The 22,392-nt window shown below is 35.2% G+C and overlaps 1 protein-coding gene across 1 annotated transcript in view; it reads left to right on the top strand.

Annotated features, from left to right (window-relative positions):
* Positions 1 to 9,661: 9,661 nt before the first annotated feature.
* Positions 9,662 to 22,392, top strand: part of LOC124374073 (regulator of chromosome condensation-like) — a 33,661-nt gene continuing 20,930 nt past the window's right edge. Inside the window, exons 1-4 of the mRNA XM_046832369.1 lie at positions 9,662 to 9,861; positions 13,623 to 13,738; positions 15,741 to 15,946; positions 17,980 to 18,159. Of these exons, the coding sequence (XP_046688325.1) occupies positions 13,642 to 13,738; positions 15,741 to 15,946; positions 17,980 to 18,159 (483 nt within the window). The 5' untranslated portion in view covers positions 9,662 to 9,861; positions 13,623 to 13,641. The remainder of the gene's footprint in view (positions 9,862 to 13,622; positions 13,739 to 15,740; positions 15,947 to 17,979; positions 18,160 to 22,392) is intronic.

Genomic DNA, 22,392 nt, shown 5'->3' with positions numbered 1-22,392 from the left:
TAAAACTTGAAAATAGTGTTAATAAACACTATTGTTTTTATTTGTGGAACTAAAAGTTAATATGTTTACTAGGAGACTTACAAAATAAATCAATACCATACATTCCACAAAACATTACATAATTCACTATGAATCATGATTAACAAACCTGCATATCAAATTTATTTCAGATTTGACTTATTTAAATAATATCTGAAACCCTGATTTAAAATTAAATTAAAATTCAAACAACGTAAATAAATCTTGAAATACATACTGGGACATAACTTTTATAAAAGTACATGATTGTTGTTTAATGCATATAATAATAAATTTGCGAGTAATTTTCGTTTGTTTTCGGCTTTGTAAATTTGATTTTTACTATCTGTACTAGTAAACTACTTTGAGGACAAATAAATATATTTTGAATTGACGAATTTAATTGAACTTGATTAGAATTTACAGTGAATCTTTGTTAGTCATTTTCTTGCATTTGACAATGCTCAGTACAGCCCCTATCTTGGTCGTTGTCACTGCTGTTATCAGTGAACTCACGTAAGAACAAGAGGAGATATATTAGGAATAGTTATACTTGTCAGTGCTACAGGGGCAACAACTAGAGTTAGAAGCAGAAGTTGATAATGAACTAAGATATGTTACTAACAAGAACGGGGTAGTCTCTAATAATTTGGTCAGCACCTCTTCTTCTTCTTCTATATGGGGCGGCCTATCGCAGGACAGTCAAAGAGCAGGTGCTCAGCAGTTTCCTCCTGCTTCTCACACATTCTACAGAGCGGATCCTCCCGAAGATTACCGACTCTATGAAGGTGCTTCTTCAGGTGACCATGTCACGTAATCTGACCCATAACATGAGAAGACACGATCTATTTAGTGAGAGATCAGACGCCACCCTAGGGTTCAGCACCTCAGTGTCCAGGTTGGGCACCGAATGTTTACCTACTAAGTAATACAGTGGAACTTGTATAGTAAGAAAGCTCAAGGGACCGGTGAAAATTCGAATTAACCACAACTTTTAATCACACAATCCTCTTAACAACAGAATAATTTTAACTCCATTATGTATGTATTTATGTCTTATTATAAAATGAAATATTTCTTTCTTTGAGGCGAAATTAGGGCCTCATGGTCCTTTCTTACATTTAACCTCACATAGAAACTAGAACACAGTATTTTTATTTTAAAATAATAATAAAACTAAATATCTTACTGTAAAAATTTTCAATATGAACGAAGAAGTATTACTTTATTGAAGAATATATACTAAAAAAAATGCATAATGATAATAAGGTATATAAAACATATTTATAAACACATAACTCACAAAAAAATAATAACATGTACTTTTATATAATGAATATTAGAAACACAATATCCTCACACACTCTACTCATGCCAGTGCAACCACAGCGAAGACACCTATGCCGACCTCGCCCCAAATCATCCACCTCAGAGAGTGCTTCCTCAGCGACGCCATGAACCGAGGATGACTCTCTAAGGATGTTATGCTACGAGGAGGGGAATTCTACAAACGACATGCCGTTTGTACAATGGCATATATTTGTAATATTTTTGTAAGAAACATATCTAAAAACTTGTTATAATCATATTCAAGGCACTCTTAATATATGCAACACACAGTAAAAAACCAATGAATTCTTGTTCAATAATAAAATACACCACTTGACAGATGAATCACAATAATGACAGTTAAACAAAAACATTATAAGTAGGTTATTAGGTATTGAGTGGTAGAGGGGTAGGGCACTGACTGTAAAGCGAGGCACAGAGAGATCAGATCATTCACATATGTAAGTTTATGGCAAGCGAACAGACGCAGTGTGGTGGGAGGTGCTCTCTGCGACTCGCCCATCTCAGTCAAGTACGACAGCATATACATGGCCATTGTAGCAGCGATCAATTATAAAAACATTTGTAGATGAATTATTTAAAGTATAAGTTGAAGACGGAAGATAGTAGCGCACTCTCTACAGAATTTTCTGGTACTAGCACTAAGGTAGCAGTGTACTGGTGCGGAAGGTGCCCATGTGAGGAAATGGTGATAACACTATCTGTAGGTGTGAGAGAGATAGTGAATGGCACTGGTACGACTGTTGTCTGTTTCTGAATTCTCATTCCTACAAATGTACTGGCTGCTGTCCTTACATTATTGTTGTTACAAAAATGATCATTTACAGTGTACAGGTTGCAGCCTATGTGTATAGTAAAATCAGATATATCTTATAAATAATAAAGAATCAGTATGTATATTTTTTATTTCATTAGCGTAATTTCACAATTAATTGTGGTTGACAGGGCCTTGTAAGTATAAATAAAAACATTAATATAAGGATTATTACATGTTTACATTGCACTGCTTATTTTGTGGCCAATAACAAAACTTCCAGTGAAATTATTTGTTTTATTGATTTCATAGAAATATCAATATTAATTAATATAATTTAGTGATTTGATGTAATAGTTGTGTTATGAACATAATTGGTTATTAGTTTTCAATGTCTTTTAAAGCAAGGCTCTTTTAAAACGTTTTTATTAACTCATTGTCATATCTGCCTATTTCTGTTAAGTACAAATTTTGAAAGCGATTTTTAACTAACTTTGCAAGATAAACTTTACCAAAATTACCATAGTATCAGAATATAATGCTACAATACAATGGAAATAAGATATATATATATATATATATATATATAAATTTTTTAGGAGGAACAAAAATACAATTTTAAAATTTTGAAGAAAAACAGGATTTTTTCCAGACATTTTCCCATCATACAGTGATACAAAAAAAAGATCTGTTTACAGAATAAAATTTAGTTGCAATAGGGAATACATAGGTGAGACAAAAAAGACCATTAAGCGTAAGGATAAAAGAACACAAAGAAAATAAAAGAAATGGCGTAGCAGAAAAGTAAAAAATTGCACACCATTGTTGGTCCGAAGACCATCATATGAATTGGGATGAAGCCGACATAATAACATCGCGAACCTCATTTCTTTAAAAAGAAATTAATAAAGGTTGCATACATTAAATTGGCAGACAAACCAATCGGTCGAGATTAGGCCACTTTGATTGCCATTCTAAAAAATGAACTAAAAAGAAAACCAAAAGTATCAAACAGATAAGATATTTGTAATTAAACCAATGTGGAGTCACAGTATGGTTTTAAGAAGGTCATCTAGCATGAACCAATAATAACAAAAATTCCCACTCCTGTTCCCTTCCTTTTTTTGCTGTCATCTTGTTTCTGCCGTGACGATTGCCATTTGCTATTGGCCTCTGGTTGGTCGGCAATACAGACATATTGTGACCTGTATTTTGTAGTTCAGTTTTAATAATTAGTGTTGTGTTTAGTTTTTATTAAGTGAAAGTTTTAGAGTTAGTGCAGTGGCATTGGTCACGTTATGGAGCTTTTAAAGTAATTATCTTGGAAGTGTATTTTTGTAAACTACATTAAAAGCTTCATTTTCTATCACCGGTTTAGTTGAACAAATTTCTTAATTTACTGCGGCCGATGCCTGCTCGTTGGATCACACAAATCACCAGACTGCCAAGAGCGGTTTTGCCACAATTCTGTGTAGCCCTTGTGTCCTTGACTATAGGAGGAAGCTGTATTATGAATGTGGTAGTATTAAGACACAAATTTTCCTTAGCGCTACATCAAAATCTAAACTGTAGCAATTCACAAAGAAATTGCGGTACAATCAGTTCTAGTACCTAATTCTTCTTCTTCTATGGGGCTGCCTATTACTATGCACTTAATTCTCAAGGGCCTTTTGCGCACCTCAGAAGCACACCATGAGGCCAACCAGTTTACGGCTTCAGCAGTTCTACAAACCATAGTTCAATAGTTCTTTGCCTCCGTTTTTGGCCACCAAACATCAATGCAGATCTAAACACAGAGACATAAAGCCAATACAAGAGCCTCGGCTTAAGTCCACAAGGTCCACCTACCTCACATCTGCATTGCCATTAAAGACCATTTCCCTCTGGTGATAGCCCTTTCCAGATGGGTTCCCCAGTTCAGGATCTTATCAAGGATTATGCTCAGATACTTAATGTCGGAAGAGCCTCTCTGTAAGAATGGATCAATACCCTTCAACTGATGCTTCCTAAGGCAGCCTGGGCGGGATTGTAAGACCCATTACACCATGTTCATAGCAGCATTGGTCAGTTCCGTGACTTATGTTGAACTTGCCGCTCACAAGAATCACAGTGGCATCCACGTACTCCTGCAGACACCACTGTTGTTAAAAGACACGAGTAGGTCTCCGCAACTAGGTTCCACAGAAGAGGAGAAAGGACAGCCACTCGTAGTCCTTGCATTGATACTTGCTCCCATAAGAGTGGTGGTAACCACGTCTCAAGACCTCATTGACAATCGCCTGTAATGTCAAAAGCTCCTTCGATTTCCAGAAAGGCACTAATGGCAACTTATTTTGCTGCCACCGCCTTCTCAATCCTGTATACCAGTTAATGCAGGGCTAAGTCGCATGATCTTCATGGAGTGTAGGTATGCTGATTTGGATATAGAGGATGCTCCAGGCAAGATCTCCCCCAAACAAACCTAGCAACCATCTTCTTCATACTTTTGAGAAGAAAGGAGGGCAGACATATCGGCACAAAGGACTTAGGTCGATCCATGCTAGATCTCCCCTGCTTTGGTATAAACACTACCATGGATTCCCTCCAGGACAGAGGAATTTATCTGATGGCCACAGAGGTCCTGAAAAGCCTGCACAGCAGGGGAAGGAGAATTTTCAAAAACCCCTGCTGCAAGCAAACCGCTCTCTCCGTCTCCCCCAGGAGCTTTATAAAGCCTAAACGAGTTAATCGCCCATTCAATCCGGAAGGTTATTACATGACACGCCAAACTCCATTGTGAATGAGCAGCGCGCGCCGCAGGTGTCTTCCTCCACAGTCGAGTGGTTTGATCCTTTGTCATAAATGATACAGTCCGGGAAGTGTTTGACACGCTGAACTCCATTGTGAGTGAGCAGCGCGCCCCGCAGGTCTTCCTCCACAGTCGATTGGTTGATCCTTTGTCATAAATTATACAGTCCGGGAAGTGTTTGACACGCCGAACTCCATTGTGAGTGAGCAAACGCGCCCCGCAGGTCTTCCTCCACAGTCGAGTGGTTGATCCTTTGTCATAAATGATACAGTCCGGGAAGTGTTTGACACGCCGAACTCCATTGTGAGTGAGCAGCGCGCCCCGCAGGTCTTCTTCCACAGTCGAGTGGTTGATCCTTTGTCATAAATGATACAGTCCGGGAAGTGTTTGACACGCCGAACTCCATTGTGAGTGAGCAGCGCGCCCCGCAGGTCTTCCTCCACAGTCGAGTGGTTGATCCTTTGCCATAAATGATACAGTCCGGGAAGTGTTCCCATCATGACTTTTAGAACTCCCTCCTGTTTAGTAATATGTATACCTTGATCGTCCTTGAGTCACCAAGCGGCGAGATGGGAGTTTTTTGCTAATAGCTACTAAAACTTTACAACACTGTCAACGTCAGTGCAGAGTTTCTTCCGGACTAATCTCTTAGCCGTATGGACCTTGCGTTTGTACAGTGCAAGAACCTCGTGGTAGGTATCCCAAGTTTTTTCTCTCCTGAATAAAGCCCTGACTCTTTCTCAAAGAGACCAGTTCAGAGCTCCACCAGGCTACTTAGGATCTCCTTATGTTAATAACAGGACAGAGAGATCAAATGAATCCACAATTGCACATGGCACATTTGTCCAGCTGCACTGTAATGCGAATCCGTTTCCGGTTATTATCGCCAGATTCTAGTTTTATCCTTAGGGTTTCCTTGTACGAGTATGACACTCAGTTTGTGTTTTTCTGATTCATATACTGAACTTTTCCAAGTTCCAGTCTCCGATTTTAAAACCGATGTGAGCATGATCAAAGAGGGGGCTCTTTAGACATGCCAACTGTTTATCCGATTAACCATATCCCCCGTCACCATGGCCACATCTATCGCCTCCCTACGAGTCCATGTGCGAAACGTAGGAACATTACCCACATTTGCATTCACTAGACTGCGGGACCTTATATACTTTAGGAGCTACTTACGTCTGCTGTTTGTGTTGGTGCTGCCCTACGCCTCATTGTGTGAAATAGCGTTACAGCCAATCGCTAACTCAAAACAGCTCCTCCCAACATAATCTACCAAGGTAACCATATTATACGGGAGATATGATGATGTAATAGCAGGGTTCGTCAAGCATCAGCCTAATCAACCGGACTGTGGAGAGATCCCTGAAGCAAAATTCCAGAACAGGAATGTTGTTCACCTTGTTGCTTACAACAATACAAACTCTGGCATTAATGACATGGGTGCTAACAATTTTGATACCTGCCATGGAAAGCCCAGATTTTTTACCCTTACAAATCTAAGGTTTCTGTATCAAGGCTACATGAAATTGTTATGTTAAAAAGCGTCTGTAGGCCATAACTGCAGCAGCTTTACTGTGCCGCAGATTGACCTGAAGGACCTTGATTCTCAGTATCAGTTGCATCACCTCGCATCCTCAGCTGGTCTGTTTGACCTCTACATTAACACCACCAACTACTGATCTTCGTCGATGGTAGTTGAGCACTCAGGCAGAGACACTCAAAGCCAAACTGCCAGATGCCACTGCCTGCTGTAATTTTTTCTAGATCAAGATCTGGGTTCTTGATTTCAGGATCAATAAAAGTCCCACGGGTTCGGAGGAAGTAAAAGGTCCACCGAGTCAGAGCCCTCCACGTGATCAGGCAAGGCTATTTACGTTTGGGAGGGCGCCAAACCCCCAGGGCTCCGTTCGTGATGCACTACCCCTGTTTTAGTATAACATAAAAAAATAGATTACAATATGTAGGATGGGCCAGCTTCTTTCTCGGCGGTCCTGTTCAGTAGTATTGGTGAAACACTGTCTAGGTGAAATTGTACCTCCAATCTTGTATATAATGAACAGAAGTTTCTGTCAGGGTTTATTTACATCCAGTTTGAAATCTTCAAGTTATTCCGCTACAAAAGAAATGAGCACACAGAAGTCGGAAAATTTTAGACTTGTACCATTAGTGTTTACCCTTTCAAAAATCGTAGAAAGATTGCTCTCGAAATAATCTTTACGAATATCGTACTGAATCAACATCATGACTTCCTACAAAAGTTATTTAAGCAAACAGCTTTGGCGAATATGGTAGATCATATTTTATACTAACTTGAGGAAAGAAAGAATGTTACTTGTTTTTTGTGGACCTGAGTAAGTCATGCAATTGTCTCAGTCATAGCATAATCTTGAGTAATCCCACCTTTGTCGGGGTCCAGTAGAATGCTCGGTTTTTGTTTGACAGCTGTCTTAAGAGCCTCGGTCAACTGTTTAACGTCAATAACATAAAATCAACAACAGTGATATTTTAAATCTTAGTCATACGAGGCGTTACCTTCATACTTGACGGCCTATACTGAACAATACTGTATATCTGTAATGTATGCTGATTATACGGTTCTATTAGTATCAAACTCAGGGACAGATCGCCTACGAGACACACTAGGCTAGTTATGTGCTTAGAAGTGACACGTCCTGGGGAGTGGAGGTGCAAAGTCTGCCGAACATCGGTTGTCACAAACAGGTGTATGAACACTGGCTGTCAAAAAGTACTCAATCACTACAGTTTTCTCAAGTATTTACATTCATAGCATCATTTTACGAGACGTATCTTCATAAGATTGCGCTTATTACTTAGAAAAGATGCCTCCTAGTTTTTGTTTCAACTTTCTATTACAAATATAAATAAGTCACAAGCATTGAGTTAAGTAGCATTCAGTTTAGTAGAGTTGTAATTGAAGAGCGATATAGAGAAACTAACCTTGTAAAACATTTAAAAAGGGTTGTCAACTTTTTAAATATCTTGATAATATCAACGAAAGTGGAGAAATGTGCTCATCTTGGCAAACAATACAGTGTCACATCTAGTGGCCCAGAAATTAAAAATAGTGATGAGGAAGCAAGTCTCACTGGAAACAATTTTACACCGAGTTACAGTAAGGAACCTATCGCTGTTATACCACCAAGTGAAAATTCACATTTACGTGTTTTAGTTCACAACAAACTGATAAGACATCTTTTAGTTATAACTACACATACTCTAAACTCCTATGAACATCTTTTGGTTATAGCAAATAAGGATACTTTTCTGCTTGGGTTTATTGCTCGAACAAGTCAGGTTTTAGATCTCTATGTACACCGATTATCCTCTGTTCTGTACAAGTCTCTCGTGCCCCCTTGTTTGATTACTGCTCAGTTATTCGGGACCCCTTACCAGGCAGGTCATATTGAGCTATTCTACAAAATTCAGATGCATTTCGTTAGTCTCAGAGTCAAACCAGGCTGTAAATATTTTGACACCCCTGTAGTGGAGATTAAGAAGATTCTTGTTTTGGAACTATTGCTTAAATAAAAAAAAGAAGAAAATACATGTTTCTTCTCTTACATGGTTAATGGTTTCGTAGGCTGTCTTTTGCAATTGTCAGAATCGATTTCTCTATTCAAAGATAAACTCAATTAAAATCAATTTTCCGGAGAAGATTGGAACCAACTAGTTATTCCAAATTAGACCAAAGAGTTATGCCATTAATTATGATACAAGATTAGAAAATAACTGCTGGCATAGATTTTGTTGCTGAAACAACATATTTCTTGCTAATAAATTCTACCATTAATCATACAAAATCCATTTAAAATCAATTGGGGCTATATACTCTGACTTAGTGCGCAAATACTTGAATATGGCTTACCATTGTGGAATCCTCATCAGACATTCCTCATTGAGAAACTGGAGGATATTCAAAGAAGATTTGTCCGCGTGGAAGGTGTCAGGAAGGGCTATCCCTACCAGCAAGTTCCTATTGAGGACCTGTCTCGAGATCTAGGGCTCCATCCTCTTGTGAACAGCCGTTTTTCTGCTGATGTTGTGCTACTATATAAGATCATCAACGCAAGGTTTATTGTCCTGACTTATTGCATCTGGTCCATTTCGTGACTCCATCATCCACCCGATCCAGTGAACTATTCGTCAGGCAACACCGCCGCACTAACTATACAGCAAATGGTAAGATGGCCCGACTTCAAAGATTTGGAAACAATGATGCTTAAATAGGTGACTATTTTCACAGTGTAGCGGTGCACAAGACCAAAATCGCTGGACAATTATGTCGAAGGATATGTATGTGTGTATGTATGATACCCTTGCTCTATCTTTCATTATTTATTCATATTCATTGATTTTATTGTTTGTTCTATTTATTATGATGTATTCATATCAATTATTCACGATTTGAATTTCCATCTGCATTTTTAACTAATGGTTATAATTTTTTACATTGTTTATTCTGACTTAACGTTGTTACTACTATTGTTTTTGCAAATTTATAAACTTTATGAGTTTTTTTAGATTTTGCCAAATTAAGTCATTTTGATTCTTAGATTATGTGTTAGACATAGAAAATGATGAGACCGTTGTAATAAATACGTACAATCTTGTTCCTCTGTGTCGTGATTAGTTAAGGAAGCTGAAGCCGAAACTCCGAAACATCGTGTGGATTTATTTGGTTCTTTTCCGTTCCAGGTTGTAAATTCCAGAATCCAAAGTTCCTGTTCCAGTTAGTTAGTTGGATTTTTGCTTTGGCCTGAGTTGAACGTTGTCGGTTGAGCTGCTGTTTGGTAAATGCCGGCCGTATTAATTTTGGAATTTAAAATACTTGATATTTTTGTGGAGTGAACGATAGTGTATTATTTATTGAACTTGGTTTTGTTTATTTAGTTGTCATTTCGATCATATTTGTGCAGCACGAAAGGTAACTATGAGAAGTTCACATATAACCTCGCTTTTTGCTATTAAATCCTAACCTTTGAAGTGTCGAGTTGTGTAACGGTTTTTTAAAATTTATTCTACCCCAGATTTTTTTTGTTCTTACTAACTGTATTGTTAAAAATTAAAGAACAATTTTAGAATATACGAGAATATTTTTCTGTTAAACAAAACACACAGACATTAGATTCATAAATTAAAGTTGACTGCTTTTCTAAGCAGGAGGTAAAATTTTAACCCTAGCTTAATCATTTTCATGGAAATGGAGAACAAATATAATTATAAAATAAATTTGTCAGTATTAGATTAAATGTATGTTTAGCAATTAAAACATTGTCCAAACTTTCATCTATTTCTAATCAAAACCCACTGTGTAATTAAAATGAGACCAGATATTATAATTTTAATATTATGTTTAACTATGAAATATTCTTAAATTAAATGGGCATTTCTTGTGAAACAAAGAAATTTACAAGAGCAATTAAGAAAAGCATCCATAATATTTTATGGAATTAATACTTCTTTAGCTTGGTTACAATACGTAGGCTACATAACTGAGTTAACTCATACCCAGTTAGGGCAAGTTAGGCCATTATTCAATTGACAATACTCCATATATGTATGTTATGAGTATGTTGTGTAAATTTTGAAGGAGAAGTGTTACCTGAAAAATTTCTATGGCTGAAAAACAATCGTTGCCTTTATGTTATCAATATTGGGGTTTTTAGTTGCATTATATTTTATGTTTATTTCATTGGTTTTGTGTCAGGTGAAGGCTACAAAAGAACTATTTGTTATGCTGTTGTATCTATTGCACGATAGTGATTCTCTTCCCTTTTTTTGAAATTGATTATTAATCAATTTATTGCCTTAACCCTTTGCGATCGGTCGTCGACTATAGGTCGACCGCGGCAGTTTCGCTGAACGCTCGCATGTCGACAATAGGTCGACCGGATATTAACTAACAGAAATTAAATACGACCTGAGGACAGTCGAAGCAATTTTTATTGAGACCTCAAAGGGTTAATGAATAAAAAGTATTTATCAAACTTATTTGTATTAGGTGCTCTAATCAAAAGTTAACATTACATTAGGTTGTTATTTTACCTTTCCCTCATTACCGCACATTGAACAATTTAAAACTATGGTTAACAATTTAGATAGAGTACAATAAGTGGATCCAGTTTTTACTTAGCTTATTACAATCACCGATACTAATATATAGAATAACAGAACTATCAATCGATTTTAACATATTTGAAATACTAAATTAAAGTCACATGTTTCAAATTAATAGAAATAGTTTAAACAATTACATAATGCCATAAATAATATAGGAACCATAACCATTAAAATTTAGACTGGTGATAGGAAAAATTACATTTAAATATAAAGAAAACATAACAACAAAACAAACATCTTAAAACCGAGAAAGACACAGTAAATAATCTTTTAGTATTTAGTTGTATCTAAAGTTAACTATCTTTTTTATTTAAAAGAATTCACTTGTAGAAACAAATTGTGTTTGGAATATGAAAATGCATTCAAATTAATTACTTTTGGTTCATTATATTAGTGGATATATTAATAAAATACTGTTTGATAATATCAATATAAAAACCGTGTCCGCTTATCGTACTCTACCCAACAATTTGTTATAACAGTATAGTCTATGTTTAATTCCACAAACAATTATGTGCTACTCAAAACATTTTTTCCGATTTAAGGATTGTTGTGGCTGATACACCTTTAAAAAAGCATGTTGAAAAGTTTGTCTATCACACTGCTACTACAGGTAGCATATGCACCATTTTGAAGTACATTCAAACAACATAATTTGTGAATAGAAAGTATAGAGATTAGGCTTACATGCCATTTTATTTGTGAAGAAGTGCTGATATGAAGAGACCTATCCTCTGGCAGTTAAATAGGTTTCTAGGCTATTTGAGTAGTTTGACCCCTTGGTCAAACCATTAAATTACTCTTTGCAATATTTACCCTAAAGAGTGATTATTTTTTTAGAGACTAATTTAAGTGGTTGTATGAGTTAAAATGTAAGACAGACTTTTCAAGTTCTTAACTGTGTTTCATGAACTTAACTTTAGTAAAGACAAAAACCAGTACAATTATCTACATTACATTTTGTACTTGTTGTGGTTTTTAAAAATTGTAATTATTTTGTGGACAAAAATAGTAGCCTAATTTATATTTGGAAACCAATACCACGATTTGGTTACAGTAAAGTCTTGAAAATTTGAGGTAGATGGACCGAGTCTATCTCAAATTATGAAAAACTGGAATTACATGGAGCATCATGAGAAAAGGAGGGTGTTAATTAAAACCACTGTTTGTAGGTTAAGTAATTAATTATTAAATTTTATTAAAGTAAAATGAAGTATAAAAGAGAAAAGATAATCTAATGTTATATACAGTAGACAAGTTTTATTTAAAAAGTCTGCTAATAGATTTTTGTTTTCACCACATTGCAAAACTTGGAAGCAGCGATATCCCTCTAGCGTCGAAGTAATGTAGTGTTGGCTGCAGTTGCTTCTGCTTGTTGTCCTACGTAGCTTAAGCTGCATCTAGCCCAGCGTAGCCTTTACTGTGTGTGCCGGTACAGTCTCTTGCACAATTTTTTCATCATGTAAATCAGGAGTCAGTCACATAACAAACCATTCGCCCTACTTTGCAGGTTGAAGGCACTGTTTACAAGTGTTATTTATTGCTCTATATATTTTTTTTTTTACCATATAGAACCTCGAGTATCCCGTAAGCTCAACCTATTGAACTTACTAAGACTCTACTGTATATAGTTTATATAGCCTATTCACTTAGTACATATTTAGGTAAATATTAATTGGATTTTCTGGCTACCATTCCTGTTTCAGGAATTATTTTTTGATGGATTTTATGGACAATTTTAAGATACATGTCTTTCTTTTGTTTTCAGTGGGTTTGTATTTGTATTGTTTTATCAATGTCTAAGTATGGAAACAATGATCATCCAAATAAAATACAAGAAGAATGGCTCTTTGAATGTGTATAGTTTTCAAATTTAAATTCTTAATCTACCAGCCTTTAACTATTTGATTATGCTTGGCTGTACAAAATCAGCCTGTGCTGTATTATATCATATTTTTAAACACATTATATCTAGTTTTTAGAAATATAATTTGAAATTCAATAACTTGTTTATTCAACCAAAGTAACACAATTACATACATTGGTCATGTCAGATAACTTCTTACAACAGATTACAATTGTCAGTAAATTAACTAAAACAACTTGATCTCTTATGATATTATAAAGCTTCCAAGTTGTCCAATTATCCGTCAGTCAGGAATTCACGGACGCTGTAAAAACATTTACTTACTCTTACTCTTACTCCCAGGGCCATTTATATCGGAGGTTTAAGCCTTTTTCTAAATTTTAAATGGTTTGACTCTGCTTTGAGGTGCATATGGAGTTTGTTGAAACATGGAACCGATTCATCATCCAAATAAGACAAGAATAATATAATGCAGAAGAAAATAGCCATTGATTAAGGCTTTGAGAATTTCAATTTTAAAAGTAGCACCTAAAAATTGAAAGATCTATTCCTTCTACAATTGGACAATTATTCAAATAAAAAAAAACTAAAAATATGTTTCTGCAAAAAAACAATTTGTTGATTGTATGAATAAATTAAAACCTACAAAAAGATTTATACAGTTATTTATTTGTATTTCTTCTTTTGTTTTTTTTCAGAATTAATTTTTAATCAATAATGCCAGTTAAAAAATCAGGAATGAAGAGAAAATTAAAAACATCGACTGATAAATCAGCCGTACCTGTGAAGATCGGGAGGAGGGGTGTGTCTTTAGGTGAGTAGTGTTTTAAATTTTAATCTTCTGTGTAAAGTTTAAGAATAAATTAGCCTGAATGAACATTAGCCTGTATAGAAAGTATACTTTTGTATAAGATTTGAGATCAGAATTGAATACCTAAAAAGAAATGAGATAAATCCTACATTATTGAAAAATTGTTTTTGTTAGTTATTGTGTTTAATTACATAACAAGTAAGTTACATGTTAAACACGAGTAGGTAACAAAAGCCAGTAAATGTTAATAAAGCATAATTACTTCAACCCTCAATTCACAATAGTGGGGACCTCTCTATTCTGTCTAAAAATATCCCTATTAAACAATATATTCCACTAACAAGTACCTAATTTTATTCAGCTGTAATACATTTTGCTCTAATAAATTTTACTAAATACTTCTTTAGAAATTACCAAATCTGTAACTAATTACAAAGCAAATACCAATTTTTATATTAATTATCTTAATTACTACAAAATGCTCCAAAACATTTTCATTTTAAAAGTCTAACCTGTTTATTTATTTATTGTACGGTAAACATAGTTTTACAATAATTGACACTAACAGTAACATGACCCAGAAAATGCAAACAAGAGCAAGAACTAATAGAGAGTAATACATCTAATTATACAAAATAATTTTAATATGAATCTGTTTAAATTATAAATTTATATATTTTCCTATAGTTTATTTGAGAAAAATAAATGAGTCAGCATAAAAGTAATTTAAAGTAATAATAATATCTCATCACTTCCAATTTTCTATTTCATATAAGCACATAATAATACACAATATAATATAATACTACACAATAATACATTTCATATTATTATTATTTCATTAGTACATAATTTTACAGACAGTTTTACTGACAGCATTTAGTCAGTAGTGTGTTTTAAATGTAAGTTAGATTGCCATCTTCAGGTCAAACATATCATTGGTACATGTTTTTTAATTGACATCTAAGTTGTAAATACAATAATTGCACGTATAATGTGTGGTTTATAAATACTATCCAGTTGATATAATAATTTTGGGTTTTTACCCATATTTTGTATATAGTTTTCTATACAAACTATTTTTTTTTTTTTTTTTCTGTAACTTCCCTCTTCAGCTTTCTTCATGGTTTCTCAACTAAACCATCCATCTCTTCATCTCTTTTTGCTTGTAATACAATGACAGAAAAAATAGAATAGATGGATATAACTTGTTTATCATGCTGAACTAACTTTTATTAGATGTAGAATATCTAACATTGACACCATTCTTTGTATATGAAAATGCAATATATGAATAAAGATTATTTTCATTTTATTTCATAGATAGGTACTGCAAGGGGCAAATTAAGCAATATACAAGCACTTGTTTCCATCATAATTCCTGCCATTTTTCCTGTAAATCATTGCATTTTTCAATTGTACTAATTTCATTTGATATAAAATTATTAAAACATACACATGATGAGTCAGAAAGTACCAAATTTTGTCAAAGAAATTATAGTCAAATTGCCTTTATTTCTTATCATAGCCAGGTAATTTAGTCTTCTATTCTAGTACACAACACATGTCATAGGCATGATAGTAGACCTCATGAAGTGCAACATAATTTTAAGTAATTACACATTACCAAGAGATTCTCTAACGAGGTCTTGATACAGACAAGGCTGTGCGAACACAGTGTGTAGCTGTGTTTCATTCATCATATTGTCTTCTGGAAACAGTTGAACAATTGATGGCTTCATTTCATGCCCAGAAGGGATTTTTACGGATATTTACCATTGTTCACTGATTTTTTGCATCACTGAACAATGGCAAATGTCCAAAGAAATCCTGTTTCCTTCACAATCCTTCCATTGTCAAAAACACACTTCAAACAAAGAATCATCCTAGATGATAAAATAATATCATTGTGTCCAAATTAACAGTTATTGTTATATAACTTTAGACAGTTTTAATATAATTGTTCCATGTCAATCATACACTATACCCTTGTAAAATGGTGCAGGTGTAGATGAAATATTCGTAGCCAAGAGGGCACACGAAAGAGGGCCAGGCCAGGTGCTGACACTGGGTCAGAATCATGTTGGACAGTTGGGACTGGGTCCTGATGTGTTGGAGCGTGCACGGCCCGCCCTGGTCCCCGAGCTTGACAATATTGTGGAGGCATGTGCAGGTGGCATGCATACCATCTGTCTTACAAATGATGGAGAGGTAAGTGTTTCAAACTCCCCTCTGCTTTATTCATTTGTACAGTTTTATATCTAATCAGGCTAAATTATTCAGTTTAAATTAATTGAAATTTAAAGAGCTATTCAAATATTATAACTGGACAATTGTCTCAAAAAATTTAATTTTTATCCTAAAATGTAGTTTCATATTTAGTTCTATCTTTTTTATTGAAATGAAATATGCTTGATTTGTCAGTATTGTAGTATAGAATGCATTTATTATACATAATTAGTAATAAACAGATCACATTACCAACTGAAAGTTATAAAAAACCACTCTCATTATATAGGAAATGTACAAAATAGCTATATTGTACCTGAATATCTTGTCTGTACTACATTTTAATTGAAGATCCTGACTATTCATCTATAAGGGTGATTTGGATTATTTGAATTCATTAACATTCAAATTTGTTTAATGGGTTTTCCATCATAGTCTTTCAAGTATTGCTTGAATTTGATTGTTCTTCTATGTCTGATAAATTAAGGTAATGCATCAGCGAATTTACTCCCTTGATATGTAGGTTTTATGTAATACTTATAAATGTGTTGACAATCTTTCTCCTCAATTTATTTTGAAAGTGCCATACATGTCACAGTTGACAGATATCAGTGTTGTTTGTTGCTCCTGGGTTGTGCAAGTGTGTTTTTAAGTGGTTGTGCTTGCTTATGCGTTGATGGATTTCTTTAAACAAAATTTCATTGGAATTGTTAACAATATTTCAAAATAGTTAATATTTTGGAAATTTGTATGACCTATGTAAAACAGCTGATGCCTATCAAAAGACAACATTTAAAGTGGTTGTGCTCGCTTATGCATTGATGGATTTTGTTCAAACAAGTACCATTGAAATAGTAATGTAATTGTTCAACTAGTAAGTGTCTAGTAAATGTTTTGTAACTATACTGATTTTTTTTGTTATTTGACTACAAATTTTCAACAAACGCCGTCGTGTTAATATTAAAGAAAATACAACAATTATTTTTTAAATCTATCTTTTATCTATTTAAACCTATGCCCCAATTTTTGTTTCCTTAGTATAACTAGTTTTTAGAGATAATTAATATGTATTTAAAAAAAAAAAAATACAAAATGGTGCCTAGTGGCTAAACAAGACATTTCTCGACCAATGTTTTATATGACTGTTTTGTCTGAAATAATGAGTATTATCAGCTACAGAAATTTGTGACGCCTTTTTGTGAACTCTGTACATTTATACATACAGGACAAATGATAGAAATGGAGTTTTTTCTTCATAAGTGTATTTGAATTTTATTTTGCTAGAGCATATTTACTGTTTATGCCAAGATTTTCAATAATGGTTATTTGGAGACCATATGAAATTTATCCTGGAGGATTCAGACATGTCAAGTTATAGAAAGATAGATGAAACTCCCAATAACTAATGTATCACATCAGTGATGTTTGTTGACATTTTTGCCAATGATACAATTCGGCATGAAGATGTAGAAATACATTATAAGACCATGTTTGGTTATTTGATGACTTTACGTCATCTGTAAGTTGGGTGGACAGCATTGTTTTGTGTTAGATAATTTTATGTTCAGAATATTTGTAATTTTTTTGTTAATAACCATTACATATATAATTATACTATTCTTTTATTCCACCTTTACACCTTCATTATGAACATAAATTGCTACAAATTTATATTCAAATTAGGAGTTAACTAGTATAATTGAGTAAAACGTTTAAAAAATATTATCATTTAAAAAATATCTATGTAGTGTCTTCATCTCGAGTAGAACTTTCAGAAAAACTTAAATGTATGTTTAGAAGCCAAGTCTAAGTGTGGGTGAGTCAGCGTTAGACCATGAAGTGGACAGGGGTGACCCCGACATTTTAAAATAACATGCAAAATTCAATACAACGTTCGTGTTAATGTTGACTTACGTTGTAAAATTCAATACAACGTATGTGCTAATGTTGACTTACGCTGCAACATTCAATACAACGTATGTGCTAATGTTGACTTATGCTGGTTATATTTTTAGGTTATAACGTTTGGCTGTAACGATGAGGGTGCTCTCGGACGGTCAACGGCAGTGGAAGATAGTGAGACCAAACCAGGCAAGGTGAAACTGGATGCCAAGGCAGTTCAGGTATCAGCTGGGGATTCCCACTCTGCGGCTCTACTGGAGGACGGACGAGTCTTTGCCTGGGGAGCCTTCCGGGTAATTGCATGCTTAGTGTGTGTGTGTGTGTGTGTGTGTGTGTGTGTGTGTAAGGTTATCAGTGGAGCCCTGTACGATGCTTTCCATTATAGATGAACAATTCTTGGTACTATTTAATATTCCTACCGAGGCACCGTACTAAATTTATTCAACAGTTTACAATAGTACATGAATAAAACTCAATCTCGGACAGTACTTCTCTTGTAATTTTATTTACAGGACTCCCACATTCTAGTGTAATATGTTTAGAATGCATAGGATCTTTTTTAACTGTTGTAGGGTACATTATTTGGACAAAATTTTAAATAATTATAGGTAAATAGGGAACAGTAAATGTAAAATTAATTCTTTTTTCTCCAAGATATTTATAGGTACGATAAGGAATACAAAATGTGTCACTTAATAGGTTTCTTTGAGGATCCATGTAAAATATCTAATCAGTAGCCCATTCAGCATTAGTACATTAGGCTACATGTGTTGCTATGTCATATATTTTACTCAGTTTTTTTTTGTACAAATTTATTCATTCTATGATTTTATCATTGGCATTGTGGTTACCCAAAATGCTCAGCCAAATTCTGTTGAACTACATGCACTATCATTGAATTCAAAAGTGCTTATACAGAAATAAATCGTCATTCAAATTGTGTCGGTTGATACTATATGCCCTACTCTCTCTATTACTTTTCTACCCAAATAAAGCCACTGGAGTAATAGGTGTGATAATTTTTAGTGGAGTACGAATTAATATTATCCTCCTAGAGACAGTGGACAGTCTACAGTATAACTTCTGTGTCCGTTGATAAAACACATTATTAATATTCTTATAAGAATTTCGTTGTCAAAGTCAAAGTCAAAGTCAAAGTCAAAAATATCTTTATTAACATAATCTTCAAGATTAGTAACAGAGTCATTAACATTAGAATAGTGTTAGTTATCATTTTTCCAATTAAAAAATTCAGTCAAGGAGTAGAATGGTCGGTCCTGCAGCCAGTTCTTGAGTTGTCGTCCAAATTGTGAATGTTCAGTTCTCTTGAGTTCGTCCGGGAGTATATTCCATATCTTGGCACCGATATAGCTTGGTTTCTTTTCAGTGGAGGAAAGTCTGTGAGCAGGAAGATGGTAGTCGTGTGAAAATCTGGTATTGTAGTAGTGAGTTTGTGCTCCGGTCTTTACTGTTTCTATTGCCCTGATATGAGTGTAGAGTACTACTTCCAGAACATATAAATCTATCACTGTCAGGATCCGGAGGTCTTTAAAGGCTTGCCTGCAAGATTCTCTGGGCTGTAGGTTTTTTAGGAGTCTAATGGCTCTTTTTTGTAATACAAGAATACGCTGCAAGTTGCCTGCAGCTGTGCCGCCCCAAACTGCAATCCCATATTTTAAGTGAGACTCAAAAATGGCGTAATATGCTGTTTTTGAGGTTGTCAAGTCACTTATACTTTTCATCCGTCGTATCACGAACAGTCCGGTGCTAAGTTTACTGCATAAGTGGTCGATGTGTGATGTCCAAGAGAGTTTGTTGTCAAAAGTAATTCCAAGATACTTTGCGGATGAGGTTTCGTCTAGGCCCGGAAGTGTTTCAATGCTTTTGCCATGTCTTCCCAATATCAGATGTTTTGTTTTATTTTCATTAACAACAAGTTCATGTTTGTGGCAGTATTGTATTGCCATATTTAGTGCTACAAAACTATCCACTTCTAGTTGTTCTGGTTTTTGACCACCCAAAAGAAGGACAGTGTCGTCGGCATACATAAGAGTTTTACTGTAACCTTGCATGAACTCGGGGAAGTCATTTGTAAATAATATAAAAAGAACAGGTCCCAGCACTGATCCTTGAGGCACTCCTCGCGTGATTGATTTTGGATCAGAATTCACCGTGTTGGTTCTTCCATGTCCTGTGTGATTGATTTCTACTATTTGACTCCTTCCAGTCAGGTAGCTGGTGAACCATGCCTTTGCAGTTCCTCGTATTCCAAGGCTTGTTAGTTTGTTCAGAAGGTGCTTGTGATCCAGACAATCAAACGCCTTGCTGTAATCAAGAAAGATGGCTGCTGCGTTGCTTCCGCTCTCTCGTTGGTCCAACAAAAACTCAGCGAGGCTTATAAGGGCGGTTGTTGTGGACCTTCCTGCTATAAAGCCATGCTGATGTGGTGTTAGCAGATGGTTAGAGGAAAGGTGTTCGAGAAGTCGGGCAAGTACTAGTTTTTCAATTATTTTGGATATAGTTGGAATTAGTGAAATGGGTCGGTAGTTTGCTGCATCAGTTGTTAGGCCCTGTTTGAATTTTGGATAAACCTTTGCTATCTTCAATGCTGCAGGGAACATTCCTGAACTAAGTGATTTGTTTGTAATGTCAATCAATGGGTCTCTTATTTCATCTTCACACAGCTTTATTAATTTGGATGAGATGTCATCATATCCTTTTGAGGTTTTTGTTTGTATTGACCTGATGGTTTTGGTCATTTCTTGCCTGGATGTCGGTGTTAGAACCAAATTTGGACAGTTTCTGTTGGATTCAGGTAGTGCTGGCGTAGGGTTTACAGTTCCTATTTCCCTTATTGTTCTTTCTGCAATGGAGGTAAAGAATTCATTCAAGTAGTCTGATATTTCTTTAGGGTTTATAAGCTCCTGGTCTTGAATTATGAGTTTATTTAATTGAATGGTTTTCTTCTTTCTTCTTCCTCTCATCGTTGATAACGTTCCAGATTGCTTTGGATTTATTGTTTGCTTCTTGGATTTTATTTACATTAGCTTGTTTTCTTAATTGCCGGAGCTGCAGGTCGTAATCTTTTTTCAAAGATAGTGCCCTTATTTTGTGCTCTTCTTGACCGGTTGTTTGGTAGGTATTTTGGGCTTTAAGAAACTCTTGTTTTATTTGAGTTACTACAGGGTTGCATAAGACTGTGTAGTTCTTTTTCTTTCTTCGTGTAGAAGTAATGTGAGGGCAACAGTGGTTGAGGGCTCGTTGTAAGGTATTGTTGAACTTGATATAGGCTTCATTAGCATTTTCAGTGTTGTAAACTTCTTCCCAGTTTTCCTGCTTGAGTAGGTCTTTTAGTTTATGTAGGTTTCTGTCATTCATGTTTCTTCTTTTAGAGGTTGACTGAAGAGTAGTGGGTCCTGTGTCTCTTTGGATTCTGCACATCTGTCCTGTATGGTCAGATATTCCTGCATCTATAATTTCCACTTTGATCTCTTCTTCTTCCATGTTTGTACACACGCTGTCAATTGATGACATTGATGTTGGTGTTATTCGAGTTGGCGGCAGATCTACTCTATACATGCTGTGGCAATTTAATGTATCTCGTAGTCTATAGTAGTCATTCCCCTTGTCAAGACAATCAATGTTGATATCACCCACGAGAATTGTAGGATGTTTTTCTGCACATATGTTGTCAAGTGAATCATAGATTGCTTCCAGTCCTTCTTCAAGGTTGCCATCTGTTCTGTAGACTCCCATAACAAATAGAGATGTTTTACCGGTTTTAACTTTTACTGTCGCTAGCTCACATGTCATTTCGATACTAACATCCTCACTGTCAATTGTTTCTATCTTCCCATCCATTGAATCATGAGCGTAAATGGCCACTCCACCTTTGCGATGTGACTTTCGGCAGTATGCTGCTTTTAGACTATATCCAATGAGTCTAGTGTTGGCAAGGGTTTCTTCTTTTTGTCCATGCTCTGTGATAATTACTAGGTTGGGTTTTAAGGTATCAAGAAGAGCATTGAGTCTATCAATTTTGTTGGCTATGGTGTCTGCGTTTTGGTGAAAGATGGTTAAAGGCATTCTATTTAATGGGTTTCTGATGAGTTCAAAGTTTCCTTCGTTTTCATTTTGGTTTTGATCGTCTTGGCGTTGTCTAAAAAATTAGTTTGCTGTAGTTGATTTGATGGCTCTGAGGTGGATTCATTGGCTGGTAAAAGCTCTCTGTTCTCCCTGAAGTTATAATGTTGCTTCATGTGTTCTCTATAAAAGTTGATATTGTTTAGAAAGAAGTCATCATAACTTTCATCCCTCTCCTTTATTTTAGCATTTAGTGGTGGAGATTTTTTACTTTTCACTATCTGTGGTATAGAACTGGGGATGGTTCTCTTATATTGCCTTATTTTTGGTGGTGGTGAGTTACTTGATCGAGGTAGTTCTTGAGAACGGGGTTGCCCGTTATGTATATCCCAGTTGATGTTTTCACTTTTTTCCTCAAAATGGTTATTTGGCGTGGGTTTTCT

The sequence above is a fragment of the Homalodisca vitripennis genome, unplaced genomic scaffold, assembly GCF_021130785.1.
Source record: "Homalodisca vitripennis isolate AUS2020 unplaced genomic scaffold, UT_GWSS_2.1 ScUCBcl_7178;HRSCAF=14743, whole genome shotgun sequence".
Lineage (NCBI taxonomy): Eukaryota > Metazoa > Arthropoda > Insecta > Hemiptera > Cicadellidae > Homalodisca > Homalodisca vitripennis.
Note: the sequence above shows the minus strand (reverse complement) of the source record. Positions and strands in the feature narration are given on the sequence as shown.